Source organism: Rhinolophus sinicus, chromosome 5 (genome assembly GCF_057876585.1).
Source record: "Rhinolophus sinicus isolate RSI-liver-muscle chromosome 5, RSI-T2T, whole genome shotgun sequence".
Taxonomy (NCBI): domain Eukaryota; kingdom Metazoa; phylum Chordata; class Mammalia; order Chiroptera; family Rhinolophidae; genus Rhinolophus; species Rhinolophus sinicus.
Genome location: NC_142505.1, coordinates 69,575,708 through 69,595,313, shown reverse-complemented (window position 1 = coordinate 69,595,313; position 19,606 = coordinate 69,575,708). Strand labels below are relative to the sequence as shown.

At 47.1% G+C, this 19,606-nt stretch overlaps 2 protein-coding genes across 12 annotated transcripts in view; one reads left to right on the top strand and one right to left on the bottom strand.

Moving 5' to 3' along the window:
• Positions 1–389: 389 nt before the first annotated feature.
• On the top strand, positions 390–10,379 carry HNRNPH1 (heterogeneous nuclear ribonucleoprotein H1). 10 transcript variants are annotated; one of them, XM_074313329.1, is made up of 14 exons: positions 390–673; positions 1,768–1,896; positions 3,248–3,403; positions 3,612–3,755; positions 5,254–5,392; positions 6,336–6,514; positions 6,593–6,664; positions 6,721–6,854; positions 7,000–7,135; positions 7,525–7,584; positions 7,677–7,766; positions 8,429–8,521; positions 8,983–9,032; positions 9,628–10,379. In XM_074313329.1, exons 2-13 carry the CDS (start codon positions 1,800–1,802, stop codon positions 9,030–9,032), a joined length of 1,350 nt encoding a protein of 449 aa, XP_074169430.1. In that variant the 5' UTR covers positions 390–673; positions 1,768–1,799; the 3' UTR covers positions 9,628–10,379. The 10 variants fall into 10 exon arrangements, 9 of the variants coding, with proteins under 9 accessions (XP_074169430.1, XP_074169432.1, XP_019572518.1 ...); XM_074313331.1 differs by lacking the exon at positions 390–673 and adding an exon at positions 1,154–1,293 and having other exon boundaries at positions 7,677–7,736; XM_019716959.2 differs by lacking the exon at positions 390–673 and adding an exon at positions 1,154–1,293.
• Positions 10,380–12,566: 2,187 nt separating this feature from the next.
• Positions 12,567–19,606, bottom strand: part of RUFY1 (RUN and FYVE domain containing 1) — a 44,217-nt gene continuing 37,177 nt past the window's right edge. The window contains exons 15-18 of one of the 2 annotated variants that reach the window (XM_019716956.3): positions 18,370–18,464; positions 15,728–15,776; positions 14,097–14,174; positions 12,567–13,044 (exon numbers count right to left, since the gene is read on the bottom strand). In XM_019716956.3, coding sequence (XP_019572515.2) covers positions 12,901–13,044; positions 14,097–14,174; positions 15,728–15,776; positions 18,370–18,464 — 366 coding nt within the window. In that variant the 3' untranslated portion in view covers positions 12,567–12,900. The remainder of the gene's footprint in view (positions 13,045–14,096; positions 14,175–15,727; positions 15,777–18,369; positions 18,465–19,606) is intronic. The other variant, XR_002136272.3, reaches the window with a different exon arrangement.

Here is a 19,606-nt window from a genome sequence, read left to right as displayed (position 1 = left end):
AACCTCTGGGATCCTATCCTGGATCACCCTCCCCTTTTATTGCATTGAGGTCCTCTCTACAGTTTTCTCAAACCTGTCAAAACTGGATTCGGCCTCCAGACCATGGCATGGGTGAGAACAGCCTTGGCCAGCATCTTCCCTTCCCTAACCGTGGTACCCTTGTGGCACTGTCCAACACTGCCTTATTATTAATTTATTGTCTGTGTTCATCAAGCCTGGGGTGGGGCGGGTGGCCAGGATCAGACAAGGGGAGGTCTCGGAGGCTACGGGCATCGTCCGTTTCCCGCAGTGCTGCTGGAAATCACAAACATCACTAACTCGTGCCATATGCGCACACGGGAGACACTGGAGTCTCGCCGAACTCAGGGCCTGGCCTCCACCTGGGAAACAGTCATAACCGTACCTATAGCCTTGGAAGCATTAAGCGGGAACCTGCTCCGGAAAGCAGAGTCCGGCGCGCACCGGCGGCTCACCCCGCGCTCACGCGGCGCGGCTGGACGCGGCATCCCGCCACACCTCGTGAGAGCGCCGGCGGCGTTCAGGGCCGCCGACCCTAGGGCGGGGCAACAGGGGTCGCAGGGTGCGAGTTCGTTAGGGCAAAAGCGGGGTGCCGGCCTGAGACGCGGGCACCGGGACCCCGCGCGGGCCGGGGCCCCAGGCCCGTCGGCTGCAGGTACACTCGCTTGTACGTGCTCCAGGCGCCGCGGGTCTGGTTTCGGACGCGCGGAGTGCGCAGACCCCAGGAGAGGCCCAAGTGATCACGGGCAGGCTCTGGGGAGAAAGAGGAGACAGAAGGCGGGAGCGCCTGTCCCTTCGGGTCAGCCAGGAGCGCAGGTAGACAAGGGATAGGGGTAGGAAGACGGCTACCTCAGCCCAACACAGAGCCCGGGACTACCTACTGTCCCTAGAGGGAACTAACTGCCGCCATTCCCCTCCCCCACTCTGGCGGGTTAGGCGAGAGAACGGTTTGAAGTAAGACGCATGCGCATGAAACTGAATTATAAGCCGCGGAGGCTAGGTGTTCAATAATCGCGACAAGACGCAGGCGCAAAAAAACCCGGAGGGTTTACGCAGGAGGGAGAGACTGAGCCCCAAACACTTGCGCATAATAACTTGCTGGCTGGAAGTGGGCCAGCTCATAAGAGTACGCATGCGTCTGAGCTCTGTGTGACGCAAGGGGGCGGTGCGGGCACCTGGCTGCGCTTGCGCAGAGCTTGTTCAAAGGGCCTTATTTAGGATGCGCAGGCGCCCGCTGGCCATTTTTTCTCAGCCACGCTGAAGCCGTATATTCAGGTGAGTGTTTGTTGCTCGATGTTTTCCGCCCATCAGCCCCTCAGGGTGCTGTTTTTGCAAGGATTGCTTGCTCCCAGACCTCTATAGATCCTGGGGGGCCTTGGCAAGGAGCGGGCTGCCGCTAGGAGCCAGGAATGGCTTGCCGAGCGGTGGCAGGGCCGTTGGGGCCTGCAGGCCGCGCCGTCTCTATTGTGTGAGATGTCGGAGGAGGCGGAGCGGAAGCGCGGCCGCCATTTCCTTGCTTCCACGCTGGCGCCAGGCCGGACCCCCTGTGGCTTGGGTCTGCGGTAACTGGTGCCCACGGCGGCTTTGGCGGCCCGCCCATTGGCCAAGGGGGTATTGGGTGTTGGAGTCGTCAGGGTTGACGTGCCCGCGGGCTCTGCTCTTACAGAGGTGCCGTGGGCCCGTGGGGAGCCTCACGGGCAGTTTAATTTTTAAGATTTCCCAGGTTTGAACCCCATCCCCGCTTTGCAGTCTGTCTCGACGCCAGGACCAACTAAGAGACAATGATGTTGGGCACCGAAGGCGGAGAGGGATTCGTGGTGAAGGTCCGGGGCTTGCCTTGGTCTTGCTCGGCCGACGAAGTGCAGCGGTTTTTTTCTGGTGAGTTTGAAGCGGAGGCGGGAGTTCGCGGCCCGGGCTTGGTATGGGCGGGCGGGCGGGCGGGGAGGGCCTGGGCGCCCCCTGGCGGGGGGCGGGCCGGGGGGGGGCGCGGCAGCGGTTCCCGCTGGGCTGCTCGCACCCTGGCGCTGCTGTTACGCAATGGAAATTGCGAAAGCCCCGCCCTAGGGGCCCTCTTGGAGGAGTGCGGCCTCTGGCGGATTTTTTGTTGGCTTTCCCTTCCCCGGAGCGCTAGCTAGCCCTTTGTGGACGTCTTGAAAGATACATGGGATTTCCCCTTCAATCTTAAAAATACTGTCCAGTAGCTCGGCAAATAATAGCAGTACTTTGCAAAATCTTAACGTAGAACGTCTTTCCAATTTTGGTTATGTCCTTGAAAAGAGGCATTCTGATTTGGAAAGTTAAACTATCATTTCTTAATTTCAGACAATTTTCCTAACAGGATTTGGTAATTGAAGAGTTGTTATTCATCTAGTTTTTGAGCTGGCTCACTTTAACAGTTGAGGACATTGAAGCCCAGGGAAGTTTACTTGCTCATACAGCTTTTTCCCCCCAGTATGTAGGTTTCTTGAGTAATTTCTACCAAAATGTCCTTGTTCTCATTATTAGTGTAAGATTAGACTGATAACAATTTGGAAGAAATCTACAGGTTTTGGAAGGACACTTGTAGTATTGACTTACTGTCTGAATTTAGCATTGGTAACGGAAAACGACCTGTAAAACAAGAACCAAGTACACTGGAAGCCACCTTGCAGTGGGCAAGACTGGGTTTGGCTTCAGCTGTGCAACTTGGAGCATTTTAGCTTGGTAACTTTGATGCCTGTTCAGGTGAGTATTGGTCCTGTGATTTGGATTTGAAGGAGAAAATTCTAGTGTTACTGCTAGCAAGGTAAAAATGATCAAAGGTCCCAGACTGAAACTTGAAACTTAAGTATATTTATAAAGTGCCTTAAAATAACAAGGTCCAGACTTAATTTGCTGAGAAGTTACAAATGTTAAAGGAGACATTAACATTCATGTAGTGAGAACTTGGAGATAACTTCAAGAAACTGCTTTGAATGTTGGGTTTTATCGAAGGATTGGGAATATATCATCTAGGGAGTAAAGTTTGATCTGGGGAAGATAACTGCTTAATTACTGCAAAGAGACCTAGGAGTTGGTAATATCTTGGTCATTCTAGGCTTTCACCTAGGCTTTCTAGGTCGTTCTAGGCATATCATCTAGGAGTATATGATATGCATGTAGTGCGGGCTTGAATACGCATTTCATCTATATCACCCAGAGGTGGTTTTAAGTTTAAAATTCTGTATATTAACGGTTGTTTTCTTTCCAGACTGCAAAATTCAAAATGGGGCCCAAGGTATTCGTTTCATCTACACCAGAGAAGGCAGACCGAGTGGCGAGGCTTTTGTTGAACTTGAATCAGAAGATGAAGTCAAATTGGCCCTGAAAAAAGACAGAGAAACTATGGGACACAGATATGTTGAAGGTTTGATTTATGTTGCCCTAGTAACAGTAAATAAACATTAAACACATAGAGATCTATCTTACCCTTCTGAATTTTAGGTATTTGACCGCATGGAAATGGTATCTAAGGGAGTTTGTGGCAGCTCTTCCTAGATTATCTAAAGACCCAGGAAGTCTGAACTTTGTTTTCTAACTTTCCAAAATTGACTAATTCTAAGCACCTCTTACAGTATTCAAGTCAAACAACGTTGAAATGGATTGGGTGTTGAAGCATACTGGTCCAAATAGTCCTGACACGGCCAATGATGGCTTTGTACGGCTTAGAGGACTCCCCTTTGGATGTAGCAAGGAAGAAATTGTTCAGTTCTTCTCAGGTATGTAGTCGTGTTTGTTGCTGAGCAGTGAGTTCTGGCTAGCTTCTGGCAACGTGATTTAATAGACCTTAAGGTTGAGTAGCTTAGATATTTAAATAGGTTGTGAGTCTATGCAGGTGAATTAATGTTTTCTTCTTCCTGGAGACCTTCAAATAATTTAAGCCCATCTTAAAGGTGGAAATTAAGTACTTCTAAAATTCTAACTTCGTTTGTATTTAGTATTGTAGTTCAGAGTAGATCTTTGAGGATTCTCCTCAATAGCTTAACTTTTCCTCACAATGCTGTTCAGCAAGAGTACTTCAAGTTAAAGGTAAGATCCCTTAACGTTAGATTAGTATATGAGATAGGTGGTTGTAATTTATGGCAGGTGTCTGTGTAAGACACATTGGGTCATGGGAGCAGAATTGTCTAATGGTTTAATTCTTTTTATGCAGAAAAACTTATGGAAGCAACTGGTTTAGCCAGGGAATTATAAACTTAGCCTAAGAGTAGGTTGAATGTATAGTCTTAGAAGCTGAAATACAGAAAGTGTTTTGCAGTTGTTCTGGGCCTAAAGTATTTGAATGTTTTTATGCTGAAGAGCTGATAAAATTGCATGTTTTTAGCAGAATGTTAGATTATATATCTTATACTATTACTTGATTATTCATGATGTGATAAACTGGAATTAACAAGAAATCCTTTCATGGTTTAGTGTAGTATGTGTTAAAATCCTGACTTATATATAAATATGTATCGAGTCCTATATTTTGCCAGAATTTTTGAAATCAAGTCTGTTTTGATTGTTTTGTCTAAATTGGTGAGAATTGAATGCTATCTGTCAACGTTAAATATGAACATAATTTCATATCTTCTAGGAAAGTGCTTTAAGCCCTTTTTGTAAGCTTGGGAAAGTATCCACGGAAAGGATTTTTCATAGACGGAATTTCCAGAAGTGAATCATACTACTGTTAGAGCATAAGAGTGCATGATTGTGCTGTGTAGATCAGTTGTTTGTTGAAAGTTTAGATTGTATGTTTGTGAATATTAACTTAAGCAATGTTTCAATTTGTATATGCAATGTTTAAATGTGTAAATTTTTTTGTACTTGAAGTTCCACTAACTTAAAACATTGAACTATAAAATGAGGTAAAAGGTGTGTCTTGAATTTAGTAAAACTGTTGTATTTAATGCTTGAAACTTTATTAAATTCTTGTGTAATTCTCAACATTAAGTTGCAATAGATTAAGTGTTCATAATTGTAGAATTCTTAATGCATCCTGTGTCCAGCAACTGTTTTTTTATATACTGTGCCATGGGGTGTGTTAAGAATTGAGTTATACTTAGTAATAATGGAACTTCATATTACTGCAATGCATATTTAAAAAGTTCTTGTTGAAAGCATACCGTTCGCCTAAAGTTAAAATTCTGGTTTATTTAAAGCTATAAGAAGAATCATTTCTGGGCTTGTGATGTTAATATTGCCCCCCTACTGGGGTTATTTGTCCTTGGGTTGAAGGGTTGGAAATCGTGCCAAATGGGATAACATTGCCGGTGGACTTCCAGGGGAGGAGTACGGGGGAGGCCTTCGTGCAGTTTGCTTCACAGGAAATAGCTGAAAAGGCTCTAAAGAAACACAAGGAAAGAATAGGGCACAGGTGGGGATGGATGGTTGGTTGGATTTGTCACTTTTCTTATGGTAAACAATTAAATCCATATTCTCTCTGCTTAGAAGGAAGAAGTTAATCTATTTCCTAGTCCCAGTTGATGTTTGGCCACAATTTTCAAACTTTTCCTATGTCAAAGTCCCATAATGTATTCAGGTGAAATTTTAGGTTTTAAAATTGTCCTCAGTTAAAATTTGGTCTACTTTGCAATTTTGTAAGAATCCTAATTAATCCCACTCAATGGAGTTGAGAGACTATGGCTTTAAAAAGATGTAATGCAAACCTGGCTTTAGCTGTAATAACACCCACCTAGTAAATTAATATTACCATAAGAAAATGTGATACTTTCTGATCTTGTTTTTAAAGTTGAAATGCAACAAACTTTTTCTTGCTGTATAAATATTCTGCATATGTATTAATAAGCATAGCTTTCAAGAAATTGTCACACAAGGTTTTATTCTCTTTGCTTGTGACTATTTTTCATTGAAGCATGCGCTTACCTATGCTGATTCCTACTAAAAGCATAGGCTGGGGTATTTATTGGCGAAAGGAAATGTGTAGTGTGGGCTGGACTGTTGGTGGAGGCTGGCTTTTTAGCCCACTTGCTATACATAATGCCAAAAGATTTAAGACATGAAATGTTGAAAGTTGAGTGGAATTCTTCCCTCCTAAAACAATTTACAGTACTCCTCTACCCCTAAGGTTGGGCTCTTTGCCTTAGAGGAGTGAGTTTTCTATAAAGTTTACATGAAATTGTCTTATACAATTGAGTGAATTTCTGGTCATTGCCTAATGCAAATATAAGAAATCTGGCTGTAAATATTAGTCAGTTTCATGGCTATGACTACATTGTTTTCTTGTGTAACTATATACCTGTATGACGTGAACTAATGTTTTCTCTCCCTATCCCCTTTCCTCGTGAACAATGCTTTAGGTATATCGAAATCTTTAAGAGCAGTCGAGCTGAAGTTAGAACTCACTATGATCCACCACGAAAGCTTATGGCCATGCAGCGGCCAGGTCCCTATGACAGACCTGGGGCTGGCAGAGGGTATAACAGCATTGGCAGGGGAGCTGGCTTTGAAAGGATGAGGCGTGGTGCTTATGGTGGAGGTACGTGAGAACATGCAGGCCTCAGGAGGTGGTGCTCTGTGTGTTTTCATTTGATTGATTGTACTTTTTGTCTTTCAGGTTATGGAGGCTATGATGATTATAATGGCTATAATGATGGCTATGGATTTGGGTCAGATAGATTTGGAAGAGGTAAGGTAAGAATTGAATTTCTCAACTGAAGGACACTGACACTCTTGTCCATCTAGACCTCAATTATTGTTTTTCAGGAATGTCTGACCACAGATATGGGGATGGTGGCTCTACTTTCCAGAGCACAACAGGACACTGTGTACACATGCGGGGATTACCTTACAGAGCTACTGAGAATGACATTTATAATGTAAGTGTAAGATGAATTTATAAGCCGGCTGTATCAGTAAAGTAGTACAAACTTGGTTATTTTGCTTAAGTGAAACAGCATGTTAAAATTTTGTTTTTGTAACATTAGAAAGTTGATTTGATTCTCTGAAACACCTTGCATTTAGTTTTTCTCACCGCTCAACCCTGTGAGAGTACATATTGAAATTGGTCCTGATGGCAGAGTAACTGGTGAAGCAGATGTTGAGTTTGCAACTCATGAAGATGCTGTGGCAGCTATGTCGAAAGACAAAGCAAATATGCGTAAGTGTGATTTAAGTATCTTGGGGACTCTACAGGTGGTTGTGTGAGTAACATGAGAGGAAGGAGGACTAGTAAGGAAGTATGAGAAGTTTGTTCGCTGATAATAGGTTAGCTCTTGTTAAAAATAAAGTTTGGGTTTTTTAAATTAGTGTGACTGAAAGGGATTTGATAAGAATATTGACTTAAAGTATACCCTTAATTAAAAAGCAATTTAGGTGAATGTTTAAAACAAGAGGCTAGTTTTTGGAAGCTGCATGATTCAAGTAAATCACCTGAGAGAAGTTTTTTTAACCAAAATGTATTTGAAGTGCACAGATCTACTTGTTTAAGAACTTAGTGCTTGTTTCTTTCACCAACAAACATTTTCAAACTTTTTTTTCTCATTTCAGAACACAGATATGTAGAACTCTTCTTGAATTCTACAGCAGGAGCAAGCGGTGGTGCTTACGGTAGCCAAATGCTAGGAGGCATGGGTTTGTGTAAATATCACTTTAGTGTCCTTTTTTTAAGCTAACCTTGTATACCTTTTCTCTCATTTCAGAACACAGATATGTAGAACTCTTCTTGAATTCTACAGCAGGAGCAAGCGGTGGTGCTTATGGTAGCCAAATGATGGGAGGCATGGGCTTGTGTAAATATCGTTAGTTTTTTTAAAAACCAAAACATATCTATATAAGTCGATTATATAAGTTAAGTTAATTTATATTTAATGAGTTTAGTATAATTAAGTTAAGCAAAGGAAGTTTTGATTTGAATTTTGTGTCTGGCTTACATCTTTGAGTAACATAAAACTGCTTAGAATAGATAACTAAATAGTTGTAAAAACTTATGGGGGAGGGCACTGTAGAAAGTAGTAGAATTGTCTGTAAAGTATATATCTAAAATTAATACTTAAATGAAAAGCACAGGATCAAAATAACTGAAATTTGTGGATATAATTAGTTGGGTATAATGAGGTGTTCAGTGATACCTGTGTTTTGACATAGCCTTATATCGTTATGGGGAACAGCCCCACTAAATCCAGTTAAGCAGTTTCATAAGGAATTCTCAAAAATGCCTCTATGGAATCATGTGGATTTAGTCCTGCTGAGGTGTATACTGTTGGCCAGTTATATAAATGTTTGACTAGCTTAAGTAATGGATAGAAAGGTAGTCTCGTCATAGAAAATAGGCAAAGAGTAATAGTAATTAAGGTCAAGACTGGAAAATCATAGATTTAGAATTACAAGCCCGGTACCACCAGGTACCACATTACATAGGGAACAAGGTTCTAATGTTCTCTTAACTTAACAGCAAACCAGTCCAGTTATGGGGGCCCGGCTAGCCAGCAGCTGAGTGGAGGTTACGGAGGCGGCTATGGCGGCCAGAGCAGCATGAGTGGATATGGTAAGCATATTTTTAAATATACTTAGAATAAGTTTTAGGCAGGTTTCTTTAGTTGGGGGAATATGCAGGCTCCTTTTGGTAAAATTGGGGGTTATTAAATGTATGCTTTTGATCCTAAAATAACTTTTTAGTAGCTTAATTTTCAGAACCAATCATTGGGTGGGGGAAATGTTATATAAGTTAAAAATAGTTATTGTTGCAACTTGGAATAATGTTGGGCCAGAAAACATCTGCCTCCATTTATTAAAACATTAAAATAGTTCACTTTTTCTGTCTCGGTTAGCGTTAAATCCATTTTAGATGGAGGGAGAATTTAAAATAGTAAAATGGTGGTTGGGTTCAGGACCGTATTTACTAGTCAGTTAACCTAGGGTTGGTTTTATTTATTAATTATTTTTTCAATTGGTCTAAAGAATGGTGATTTTGGTATTATAGTCTTACCCTACAAAATCCTTTTGCAGACCAAGTTTTACAGGAAAACTCCAGTGATTTTCAATCAAACATTGCATAGGTAAATATTTTCTCAAAAAATATAATTTAAATTCCCAATAGCAAATACTGATATGTTGTGATAACACTATTTCTATAGCAGTCAATGGCTCTGACTTAACTCCATGGAGGCTGCCATTTTGGGCACAGTGAGTTGCCTTTAAGTCCCACTTTGTTGTCTCACTTCCTGCCCACCGTGAATAGGAAAAGCAAGAGACTGCCCCTGTGCTCCTATTCATACATGCCATTCGATGGACACATTGTGAATGCTTATGGTAAATTTTTTTTTTTTAAATGCCTTGTTTAGTTGTAAAAACAACATGAAGTAATTTTGCAATTTTTGAAAAACACTAGTTTTCCTTTAAACTTAATTTTCCACGTGGATCCTGAAGCTTCGCTTAAATGGTAGCACAAGAGTCTGGCAAGTTGGTACTGCAGAGAAAAGGGGTTGAGACTTGTTTGGAGTCGGGTGTCCCCTTTCCCAAACATGCTTCTCGCCACTTGGACAGCAGCCATTTGTACTCGTATACTTTTTTCCACTTTTTCCTGGAATGCTTTATTTTACTTGCTTGGTAATGTGATCCTTCTCCTGACTTGTCAAATTGATCTCTCTGCAGGCAGCCAAGGAGCAGTGAGCAGCAGCTACTACAGTAGCGGAAGCCGTGCATCTATGGGCGTGAATGGAATGGGAGGGATGTCTAGTGTGTCCAGTATGAGTGGTGGGTGGGGAATGTAACCAGCCCCATCACTGACTCCTAGGCAACATTTTTTAAAGAAAGAAACAAAACTTAAGTTTAACAGTTTTACAATACCAGCTTGTGATTTATGCTTACTCTAAGTGGAAATCAGGATTGTTTTAAAGACTTAAGGTTCAGTATTTTTGAACACAAACATTCATCTAGGATGTAACAACTAAGTTGAGTATAACTGTTAAACAATTTTTAGCTTTTCTCAAGTTAGTTCTATTGTAGGATGTACTTAAGCAGTAAGTGTATTTAGGTTAAAGCAGTTGAATTATGTTAAATGTTGCTCTTACGTCACATTACATTGAACACTTTGGGTGCATGTTGAAAGACATGCTTTTTTGTAAAACTCAGTATAGGAGCTGTGTCTACTATTAAAAGTGAAACATTTGGCATGTTTGTTAATTCTAGTTTCATTTAATAACTTCTAAGGCACGTAAGTTGAAGCTTTTTTTAAGTTAATGGGGAAAATTTGAGACGCAATACCAATACTTTAGGATTTTGGTCTTGGTGTTTGTATGAAATTCTGAGGCCTTGATTTAAATCTTTCATTGTATTGTGATTTCCTTTTAGGTGTATTGCGCTAAGTGAAACTTGTCAAATAAATCCTCCTTTTAAAAACTGCACTTTGTCTTGTCTATGCTTCAGTGTCATGTGGACTGTTTCTTGGTGCTCTATTCCTGCCTGGGGCCTAGGTGACAGTGGTCCATGTCTCTGGCTGTGGCAGAGAGGCTCGGCAGTTGAGGCTGTTATGTAGATGTCTTCAGACTTCCAATACACCCGAAGGTAAATAGCTTTGGGGCCCTGTGGAAGGGCTGTGTGTGGCCTGGCTGCACAGACCCCGGTCTGCACTGCCTTCCACTCGCTAATCATTTGCACAAAGCAGAGGCGGAAGTGACCTCACCGCATGCTCTGCATGTGCACGGGGGCTCCAGGCATGGCTGAGGGAAGTGCCAAAGGCCGGTGGCCAGGCGCTGCCCTGCCCTATCGCATGGCATTTTGAGTTGGGCTTATATGAGGTGTCTTAGAAGCCAGCTCATAGAAGGCTTTCAAATTGAAAGAGGTTTGAATCTATATATTTCTGTCTCATTCCTAAAGATAAGTCCACTTGAAAGCAAAATTCATTTCTTATAAAGCTCCTGAGGTGGAAGACCATGTATTTGAGAGTAAAAATGACTAAATCAGTAATGGAGATCTATTGGTTTTGGTGGACTGGAACTCAGATTTGACATTTGCTAGGAAATATTCCAGCATTAGCAAGCTAAAGGTGTGGTTCTAGACACCCTTCTGTAGAACTTAGAATTTCAGCTGCAGACAACATGCTTGTACTGTTGGAAGCCTGGTGTGTGTTCACCTTGCTGTGAGTGCTGAAGGTTTTCTCGTATCTGGGTGAGATGAGTGGTGGGTGCGCTCGATTCTAATAGTCTAGGTGGCAGCATGGCACAAAGATGGGAGTGAAGGCCCTGCAGACCCTCCTCTCCCTGCCGCATGCCCTCTGCTGGCAGGTGCTGCTCCATGTTGGACTGCACACAGCTGTTGTGCTTGGAATGTGTCCTGCAGGTTTAGGGTGTGATGATCCTCGGGCGGCAGTGAGCACTGGTGCTGAGCTGCGCTCCAAACCTGGTACTGCCCCTGCCATCTTGGCTGAGGTACTCCGTGTCCTGATGGGAGATACGTGGTGTTGAGAAGGTACACGGAGGGTCCCTCCCCCAAGTCCTTCAGTTAACTTGTTTCACATACAGAACATGTTGAAAAATGTGGAGGAATAGGGGACTAGAACTAGGAAGGCAAATAAGCTAATTCAGAACCATTTGACTTTTCAAAAATGAACCTAGAACCACTCTGGTTCTTGGGAACCTTGTATACCGTGGACCAGCATCTTCACCCGGGAGCTGAAGAATGCCGGGAACCTCTGCCCAGGTAATGAACCTGTGCACTGAAGCTCGAGAAGCACTGCCTTAAACCATCTCCCTCATTGCCCAGGTCAGGGGGAGGCTGCCAGGGCAGAGGGTTCCAAAGCTCAGGTGCGTGTTTGATGTCAGGAGAAAAGTTCTCTTCCATTCAGCTTAGTACTGGCAACTGGCACAGGGGTTCTTTGTGAATAATGCTTGTTGAACATTTATTTGTTGCTTGGGCTTGGGGTGGGATGGGGAGGGGAGAGCAGACTGCCTGAGCTGTCAGTCTGAAGTAGGGAGGTACTGCCCTGCTTCCTTTTGTATGTGCAGATGAGCTAAGGCTCCGAAGTGAAGTGACTGCCTAAGGCTCAGCAGGCTGGAGTCCAAACTGGGTTCACTGAAGACAAGGGACAGATCCCTGACGCCAGACCAGTTTGGGTAGTGAAGCAGGCTACATGGGCCCTGATGAGATCTGAAGAGCTCAGGTTAAGTGAGGGGAACTTCTCCCAGCCTGAAACCCACAGCTTGGAAGAAAGGAAGGTTGGGCCAGTTTTCACAACCCACAGGTAACTCCCATCCTAGCTGCTAAAATTCAGATCCCGCAGGAGCTTCCCCAGAGGCGTCTTCATCTGCCACCATCTGTGTCAACTCCCCAGTAAGTAAGGGTGGGTGACAGACAGGCTTTGGTGACAGGCTTAAGGTCACTTCCTCTGTGCCCGTTAATAGACTTAATGGCTGGAATTGTCCTGGGCTCACCTGGGCAGAACATAGCCTGTACCCCAGTACCCAGCAGATTCCTTGGCTGTCACTTCAGATGTAGCCACTGAAGGGCTTTCTGTCCTGGAAATGGGGGTGGGGGGTTGCTCTGAGGTACCCTCCACCTCTGAAGTCAACACAAACTCCATTTCTGCACCAGAGTTAAAAATATGATTTTATTGCGGGGTCAGTGATAGATGTTCATGAGGGTATGGAATGGCACATCTTTCGCCTCTGAAGCAGGGAAGGCACACTGGGCAGTGGGCGAGGAGCTGATGACTCACTGCACTAGTGCAGCTGCTGCCAAGGAGGTTAAGCCTTTGAAAAGTGAAAATGATAGTAAAACCATGACCCGTAACCAGTGACGCAGCCTAGCCAAGAGAAGTTTCAATCTCGAGTTCATTCCATACCGCTTGTAGCCTGGGCCTGCTGTGTTCGAGGATCACCCTTTCCTTGGCTCCCCGTGAGCCTGGAGAGCCCGAGCTGTCCCCAGGCCCTAGGAGCCAGTGGAGGAGCAGCCCTGTAAGAGCAGGGTGTGGCAGCTGTCGCACACACGCACGGGCTTGGGGTAGGAGGGCAGGGCCAGCTCGTTGCTGGAGCACGTGTTGCAGAAGATGTGGCCACAGTTTCGGCAGTGGTGCTAGGGGACAGAAAAGCGGCAGTCACAAGACACCAATCTCCCCCGGGCTGCACAACCCTCCCCAAGAGGCAGGTACCAGTTTGGAAAGGGTTCTAAACCTTGGTGTTTGCATTTATGTTCCTGTAAAATCCACGGCGTGTTGGTGGGGTGGGCACTTGCAGGAGGAAGGTTACTGGGCTTGAAGAAAAGAGCCCGTGTCATCCTGTGACCACTGCTCCGCAGGCCCCTCCCAAGGGGAGTCTTGCTTGGTAAACAACTGCCACAAACCTTGGGCACAGTGCATGGCACACGCCTGTGCGCCTCTGCTCTGGGCTCTATGTCCCTTCTGCCATCCTGTCCACATCATCCAGCTGTGGGCACAGCCAGACCTGTGAACAAGGCAGCCTCAGGACGGCTGCTTCTAGTTCTGACTGAAATTTGGGAGAGGTTTCGCTTCCTCTTCCGTGAGAACGTGCATCCACAAAGTAGTGGGGTGGGGTGGTGCTGCCAGTGTGGCAGGCATTTACCCCTTTTGGTAGACTCCCAATGTTGCTTGGGGTCTGTACCCTACCCTGTTCCTGCCCACCTGGTCGGTCACGGCCCTATCAATCCTGGACCAAAGGCTGGGTCCAGCACGTTCTGTTCTTGGAATCTGAAGGCAGGTGACATAGGCAGAGGCAGATTTATGGGGAGCAAGTGCGCTGCCCAAATGGTGTGTGAGCATTTGGTGCCACTTGGATGCCTGTCCTGAGACCTGCTGCTCGTAGGTTCCCCATAGGTCCTGTTTTTGACTAAGTTAGGCGGATTTTGGTCCTGTTTACAAAGAATTCTCAATGATACGTTCCCCTAGACCAGTTCTGCACACAAGCAGCCTCAACTCCCAAAGAAATCTGCCAATCATTTAAAGGACTAGGGGGGACAGGGCCTGTGACTGACTGAGCAGGGCCCCCAGAAAAGGGGGCAGGGTGGGAAGCCGTCTGAATGGGCCATCAGACCAGAGAGGGCCTTCCCCAGAGCCAGAGGAAGGGGAGTCCCGAGCTGGCCCTGGGCGAGTGCGGAGGCCGGCCACATACCTTTCTCCGGGAAATGGAGAACTCCTTCTCACACTGCTTACAGCGCGTTGCTTCGTCATCTTTCAGCCAAGTGTGGCCCTGGAAAGAACACAGTGATGCCTTGGCTCCCGATAGACATGTAGCCTAGTATCCGTTGTCCCTTCCTAATAGCACCCGGCTTCCTTTCGAGGGACCACCTTTTTTGCAGCTGATGGTGGCCTCACAGGACTGCCTCCACCTGACCACAGCTGGAATGCTGTGCTGCAGACTGGGCCTGACCCTGGCTCTGGCCTCCCAGCTTCCTGTTAGACTGACACCCACCCCTCTGTAAACAGTCAGGACCTGGTGCTTGCAACTCCAACCCTGGCTGATACCCTCCAAGTGGCTCCTGCCCTGGCGGGAGGGTGGAGGGCCCACCCTGTCGGCCGGACTATGACAGTCTGCTACAGTCGTCCTCGCCAAAGACAAGGCCACGTGCCACGGAGCTGGAAAGTCCCTGCCACACACTCCAAGTGTCTCCATTCTGTAGAGGAGGCAACTGGGGCTTTGAAAGAGGCTCTAGAGTCCTGTGTTGTGACTTCTGTCCCCCTGGCACTGTGAGTACTGTGCAGGGCTGGGGACACAGATCATCAGCTCAGCAGTTACTTTGAAGGAGCTTTTACTCTGCCAGGGAGGGTAAAATAAATGGACGGTAACTCCCAAGTCCAGGTGCTGTACCGTGTTTCCCTGAAAATAAGACTTTGGAGCGAAAATTAACATAAAATAAGAAATAAGAAAATTATAGTAAAATAAGACCGGGTCTTTATATATAATATAGTATAACACCAGGTCTTATATTAATTTTCGCTCCAAAAGATGCATTAGAGCTGATTGTCCGGCTCAGTCTTATTTTTGGGGAAACAGGGTAGGTGCCATCACCCTTTGCTGCCTCTGACCTGCATGCACTTGGGGGTGAGTTGCCCAGTCATTAGGTCTCTGTTCCAGGGTTCTCTGGAGGGCGCCTGGGGAAGTGGCTGCCGAACAGCTGCCACCGCAGAGCTGAGGCCCAAGGGCTGGAACTCCTGCCACAGGTGGGCTACCCGTTCTCTGAATGACCCTGGGAGGGGGCAGCTTGGGGCATCTGCCCCTCCTTCCCCACTGTCCCCACCCCAGGAGGCCAGCCTAGCACCTGCACTGAGTCACCTGGTCCTCGTGCTCCTGCTCTCAAGTGATGTGCGTCATTCTGTCCTCCCCAAATGGTCCAGATACTTGCCCTGTTCAGGGCTCGCACGGCCTCCAGAAAGGGCACGGGCACTGCCATGGGGCAGGGTGACCTCTGGCCCCTCACTTGGAGGAAAAGTTCTCACAATATTAAAAAATATCCGTAGGCCTCTTTCTGCCACCTTTGCTTCCTTCATTAGGGCACCTGTGATCTAGGCCTACTGTCATTACAGCTGATGGCAGAGGAACAGGACAGAAGACCTAGGTTCCAGCTGGGGCCTGTCACTTGTCGGCATCAAGTGACATGGCTCTAAGCAACATTTTATCTGTAAGTGACCAGAACCAGCACGAGCACACATTTCCCCACTGCTGGGAGAAAGCCCAGGCGCACAGTGTGCGAGTGGGATAGCAGCAGGAGCGGCTCTTACGCTGTGACACACGTAACTCAGTACCTTCAGGGCCTTGTTCACTTCTTTGATGTCTTCCATCTTCAGCTTTGACCTTAAGAAAAGGAGAGACCATTCACAGCAGTGAGAGAGGCTCTTAAACTCGAACAAAGAACTCACAGCGGTGGGCTTTGCGAGGAAGCTGAGATGGTCTAAAATGCTTTCTATCCAGTTTTCTAATCCCAGTCACCTCATCCACTGGCGCACGTACGCTGCAGTCTGAGGCTGCGTCTGTGGACTGAATCTGGCCAAAAACAGACTTTAGCCTGCAAGGGTTGAAGATGACTTTGAAATTATTTCAGTCATTTAAAAATTGAGAATTATCTCAGAAGCCCAGATTTCTGGCTTCTCTGGGTAACCATTCTTGCATGTGACGTGCTTGGTGTGTGTGGGGGGTTGTGGTGCTCCTTTATCAGGCTCGGGCTCTCCCTGGCCCTTTACTGCTGTCTGCTCCATCTAGAACATTCAGGCTCAGAGGGCATGGTCATTTGTTCTTGCTCCATTCTTGTTAATAAGAACAATTCATTAGTTGTCTGCATAAAAGACGGACTGAACACAGTCTAAACGGGCAGAATTAAACCAGATAAAACCAAACAGTGTATTTGTAACTTGGGAGGGAAGGGGAATGACCTGAGCCCTTTCTTAGAAGCTGAGGTTAGCCTAAGCTACCACTGGACTGCCTAAGGCTGTGTCAGGGCTCTGACACAGGCTAGACTTCTGGGAAGGACTCAGGAAACAGAGCATCAGGGCCTTGGGAGACCCCATGGCCCTCAGGAATGACCATAGGCACAGCTTCCCTCCTCGTACCCGCTGTGGAAAGAGGACAGACAGCCAGATCAAGAGGGCACCATGGACGCACGAGAGCTTCCCTGGGAAATACAACTTAGGAAGAACCCAGATGTTCCTGCAACAGCTGGGCAGCTGTGTCTGTACTGGGTGGGGCTCTGAGGATATGCTTTGCCTTCTCCATCACCTGGTGTGGGCTTACGAGAAGGAGAGGGGAGACAGCACAGAGGCAACGCTATGGGTAGCCCTGCTTACACTGCGCAGCCCGGCTGAGGGGAGCCAGGCTGAGGGGCATTCTGTAGCTGGTCAGGTGATAGCAGTTGGGGCCTACCAAAAGCAGGGGTTCCTTTTCCTGATGAGGGCCCACCCACGTTTCTGAGGCCCCCATGAGAGGAGGGTGCTCTGTGACTCTGCTTGCTGGCTGTCCAATGTGAAGAGAACAGGCAGGAGAGAAAATGGCGCTAGCTGAGAAGGGGGGCGCGTATCGGGCCACAGCAGACCATGCCCGAGGTGTCCCTCCCTACCTCTGAATATGATGCAAACCCAAGGAGCCAGCTGTGTACCAGCCTCCACACCTGGTGCTCGTTAGGCTCACAGATGCCCTCAGAGCTGCCTGTGCTCCAAGACGAGGTGGACACCTGGCTGTGCCCACTCTCCAGGAGCCCCTCAGGGAGGGACAGGAGAAGGCAGCAGGCCGGCCTCACAATGGAAGGGAGGGGTCAGTAGCCCTGAGCTGGTCTAGAAAGACACAGTGAATGGGGCAGGATTTCCACCTCATCCCCACGAGGGCCATGCATTTCCTTTCTTCTTAATACTCTTGTGGGCCGGCCTAGAGCACTGCTTTATGCAGACTTGCCAACTTTCCAGACAGGAAAATCCAAAGGTGGTGCATATCTGTGTCCCACTTCAGTGTTTCTAGTTTATTCTCATGTTAGTCCCACCTGTGGCCCTTACAGGTCAGTGTATTCAGTGCTGGGCCTGAGTTCAGGCTGTGCTGGTCATGAGAGCCCCCATCTCTCTGGTCACCGTGCTGTGTCAGGATTCATGTGGGAACAGTGAGTCAACCTAGGGTCTCTGTGGGGACGATCAACAAGAGGAACCTCTGTTCCTCTCCGAGACGGCTTTGCTGGGCACCATTGTGCCCCAGTGGGGCGCAGACCCACCTGTCAGGCAAGCAACGGGCAGGATAACAGAGGTGGGAGGTAGAGAATGATTCTTGATGGCCTTTTTCTTTTTTTCTTAAGCCAGTTTGAGGTGGATTTCTGTCAGATGCAACCAAGAATCCTGACTCATAAGGGGACAGAACTGCCCATTGGGTTTGGAAGTGTAGTGATTACACAAAGGGACAAGTTCCACAATCTGCAGTGTCACCCATCAGACTGTCCGGACAGGAACACCAAGGAGAGCTGTCAAGTCGAAGGGGAGACAGAACTGCCAGGGTGTGCTCTGCCAGGTGACAGACAGGCTGGCGGGTGAGGGTCAGTCCTGACAAAGGCAGGCGCACGGCGGCAGGTGCAGTTCCCAACCCACAGAACTGCCCGGGTCTGACTGCAGGCTGAACAAGCAACGCTCTCAGCACCTGTCTGGTCCTCCTGGGACCTAGACGCTGAGTTAGTGAACATGAGGGTTTCGGTCACTAGAAAAGGATATCCTTAACAAATCAATTAAATCTGCAGTGTCCCCGAGGCTTGACTTCCTAGGGAGGGGATCACCCTTGAACAGGCCTCCCTAACCGGCTCTCCCTCCTGACAACAGGACATAGGTTTGGGGCTCGAGTCATGTGGTGGGCAGGCTGGTGTGGCTGTGGGGAGAGAGGCCCAGTGGCCCTGATGCTGGCTCTGGTGAGGGGAGCAGGTTCTTACTGGCTGAGGTGCAGTCCCATTTCTTGGAGGGCTTGCTCCTGCTCATCACAAACCTTCTGTAACTCTGCTTTCTCATCCTGGAGCTCCTGCAGCTCCTAAAATGAACAAACCAGATGCCTGACACAGAATTGAAAGTCCTTTTTTATAAGGTTTAGTAATCACAGCAACAAGCAGGTCAGAATGTTTTTCAAGAGCAAAAGGCAGTTTTCTTGTGTTAACCTCCTTCAAGACAGGGTGATTTCATTAGCTAACTTCTCTAGAATAGGCAACTGGAAGGTGAGGCCGCCCTGCAGCGGAGCACTGACATGGGACAGGAAGCAGCTACGTCCATCAGGCACATTCGAGTCGCCCTCACAGGGCAAACAAGGCTTTGCCTATCTGAGTTTCTATTTAAAAACAAAACAAAACAAAAACCTCAAAAAATACACAGTGAACCTTATACAGAAATGAAGCTTGCATCAGTGAAGGCTCAACTCTTTTTGAAAAGGGCTGGTCGGGCCGGCCCGGTGGCTCAGGCGGTTAGAGCTCCATGCTCCTAACTCCGAAGGCTGCCGGTTCGATTCCCACATGGGCCAGTGGGCTCTCAACCACAAGGTTGCCAGTTCAATTCCTCGAGTCCCGCAAGGGATGGTGGGCTCTGCCCCCTGCAACTAAGATTGAACACGGCACCTTGAGCTGAGCTGCCTCCCGGATGGCTCAGTTGTTGGTTGGAGCATGGGCTCTCAACCACAAGGTTGCCAGTTCAATTCCTCGAGTCCCGCAAGGGATGGTGGGCAGCGCCCCCTGCAACTAAAATTGAACACGGCACCTTGAGCTGAGCTGCCGCTGAGCTCCCGGATGGCTCAGTTGGTTGGAGTGCGTCCTCTCAACCACAAGGTTGCCGGTTCGACTCCCGCAAGGGATGGTGGGCTGTGCCCCCTGCAACTAGCAACGGCAACTGGACCTGGAGCTGAGCTGCGCCCTCCACAACTAAGACTGAAAGAACAACAACTTGAAGCTGAACAGAACCCTCCACAACTAAGATTGAAAGGACAACAATTTGACCATTGTTCCCCAATAAAGTCCTGTTCCCCTTCCCCAATAAAATCTTTAAAAAAAAAAAAAAAGAAAAAAAAAAAAAAGAAAAGGGCTGGTCAAATTTCCGGAGACTGAATGACCAAGGCATATTTAGGCCAAGATCTGGGTTCTCATCGTGGCCAAAGCATGGACGGCAAGACCTTCCGGAGGCCCTGAGACT

What these genes read in the sequence shown, in the direction of transcription:
- HNRNPH1 (XM_074313324.2), top strand. Translation starts at nt 1,800, where the DNA reads ATGATGTTGGGCACCGAAGGCGGAGAGGGATTCGTGGTGAAGGTCCGG. An exon ending in AATTGTTCAGTTCTTCTCAG is followed by an intron (nt 3,756 to 5,253) that starts GTATGTAGTCGT and finishes CTTGGGTTGAAG; the next exon opens with GGTTGGAAATCGTGCCAAAT. An exon ending in GATGGGAGGCATGGGCTTGT is followed by an intron (nt 7,767 to 8,428) that starts GTAAATATCGTT and finishes TTAACTTAACAG; the next exon opens with CAAACCAGTCCAGTTATGGG.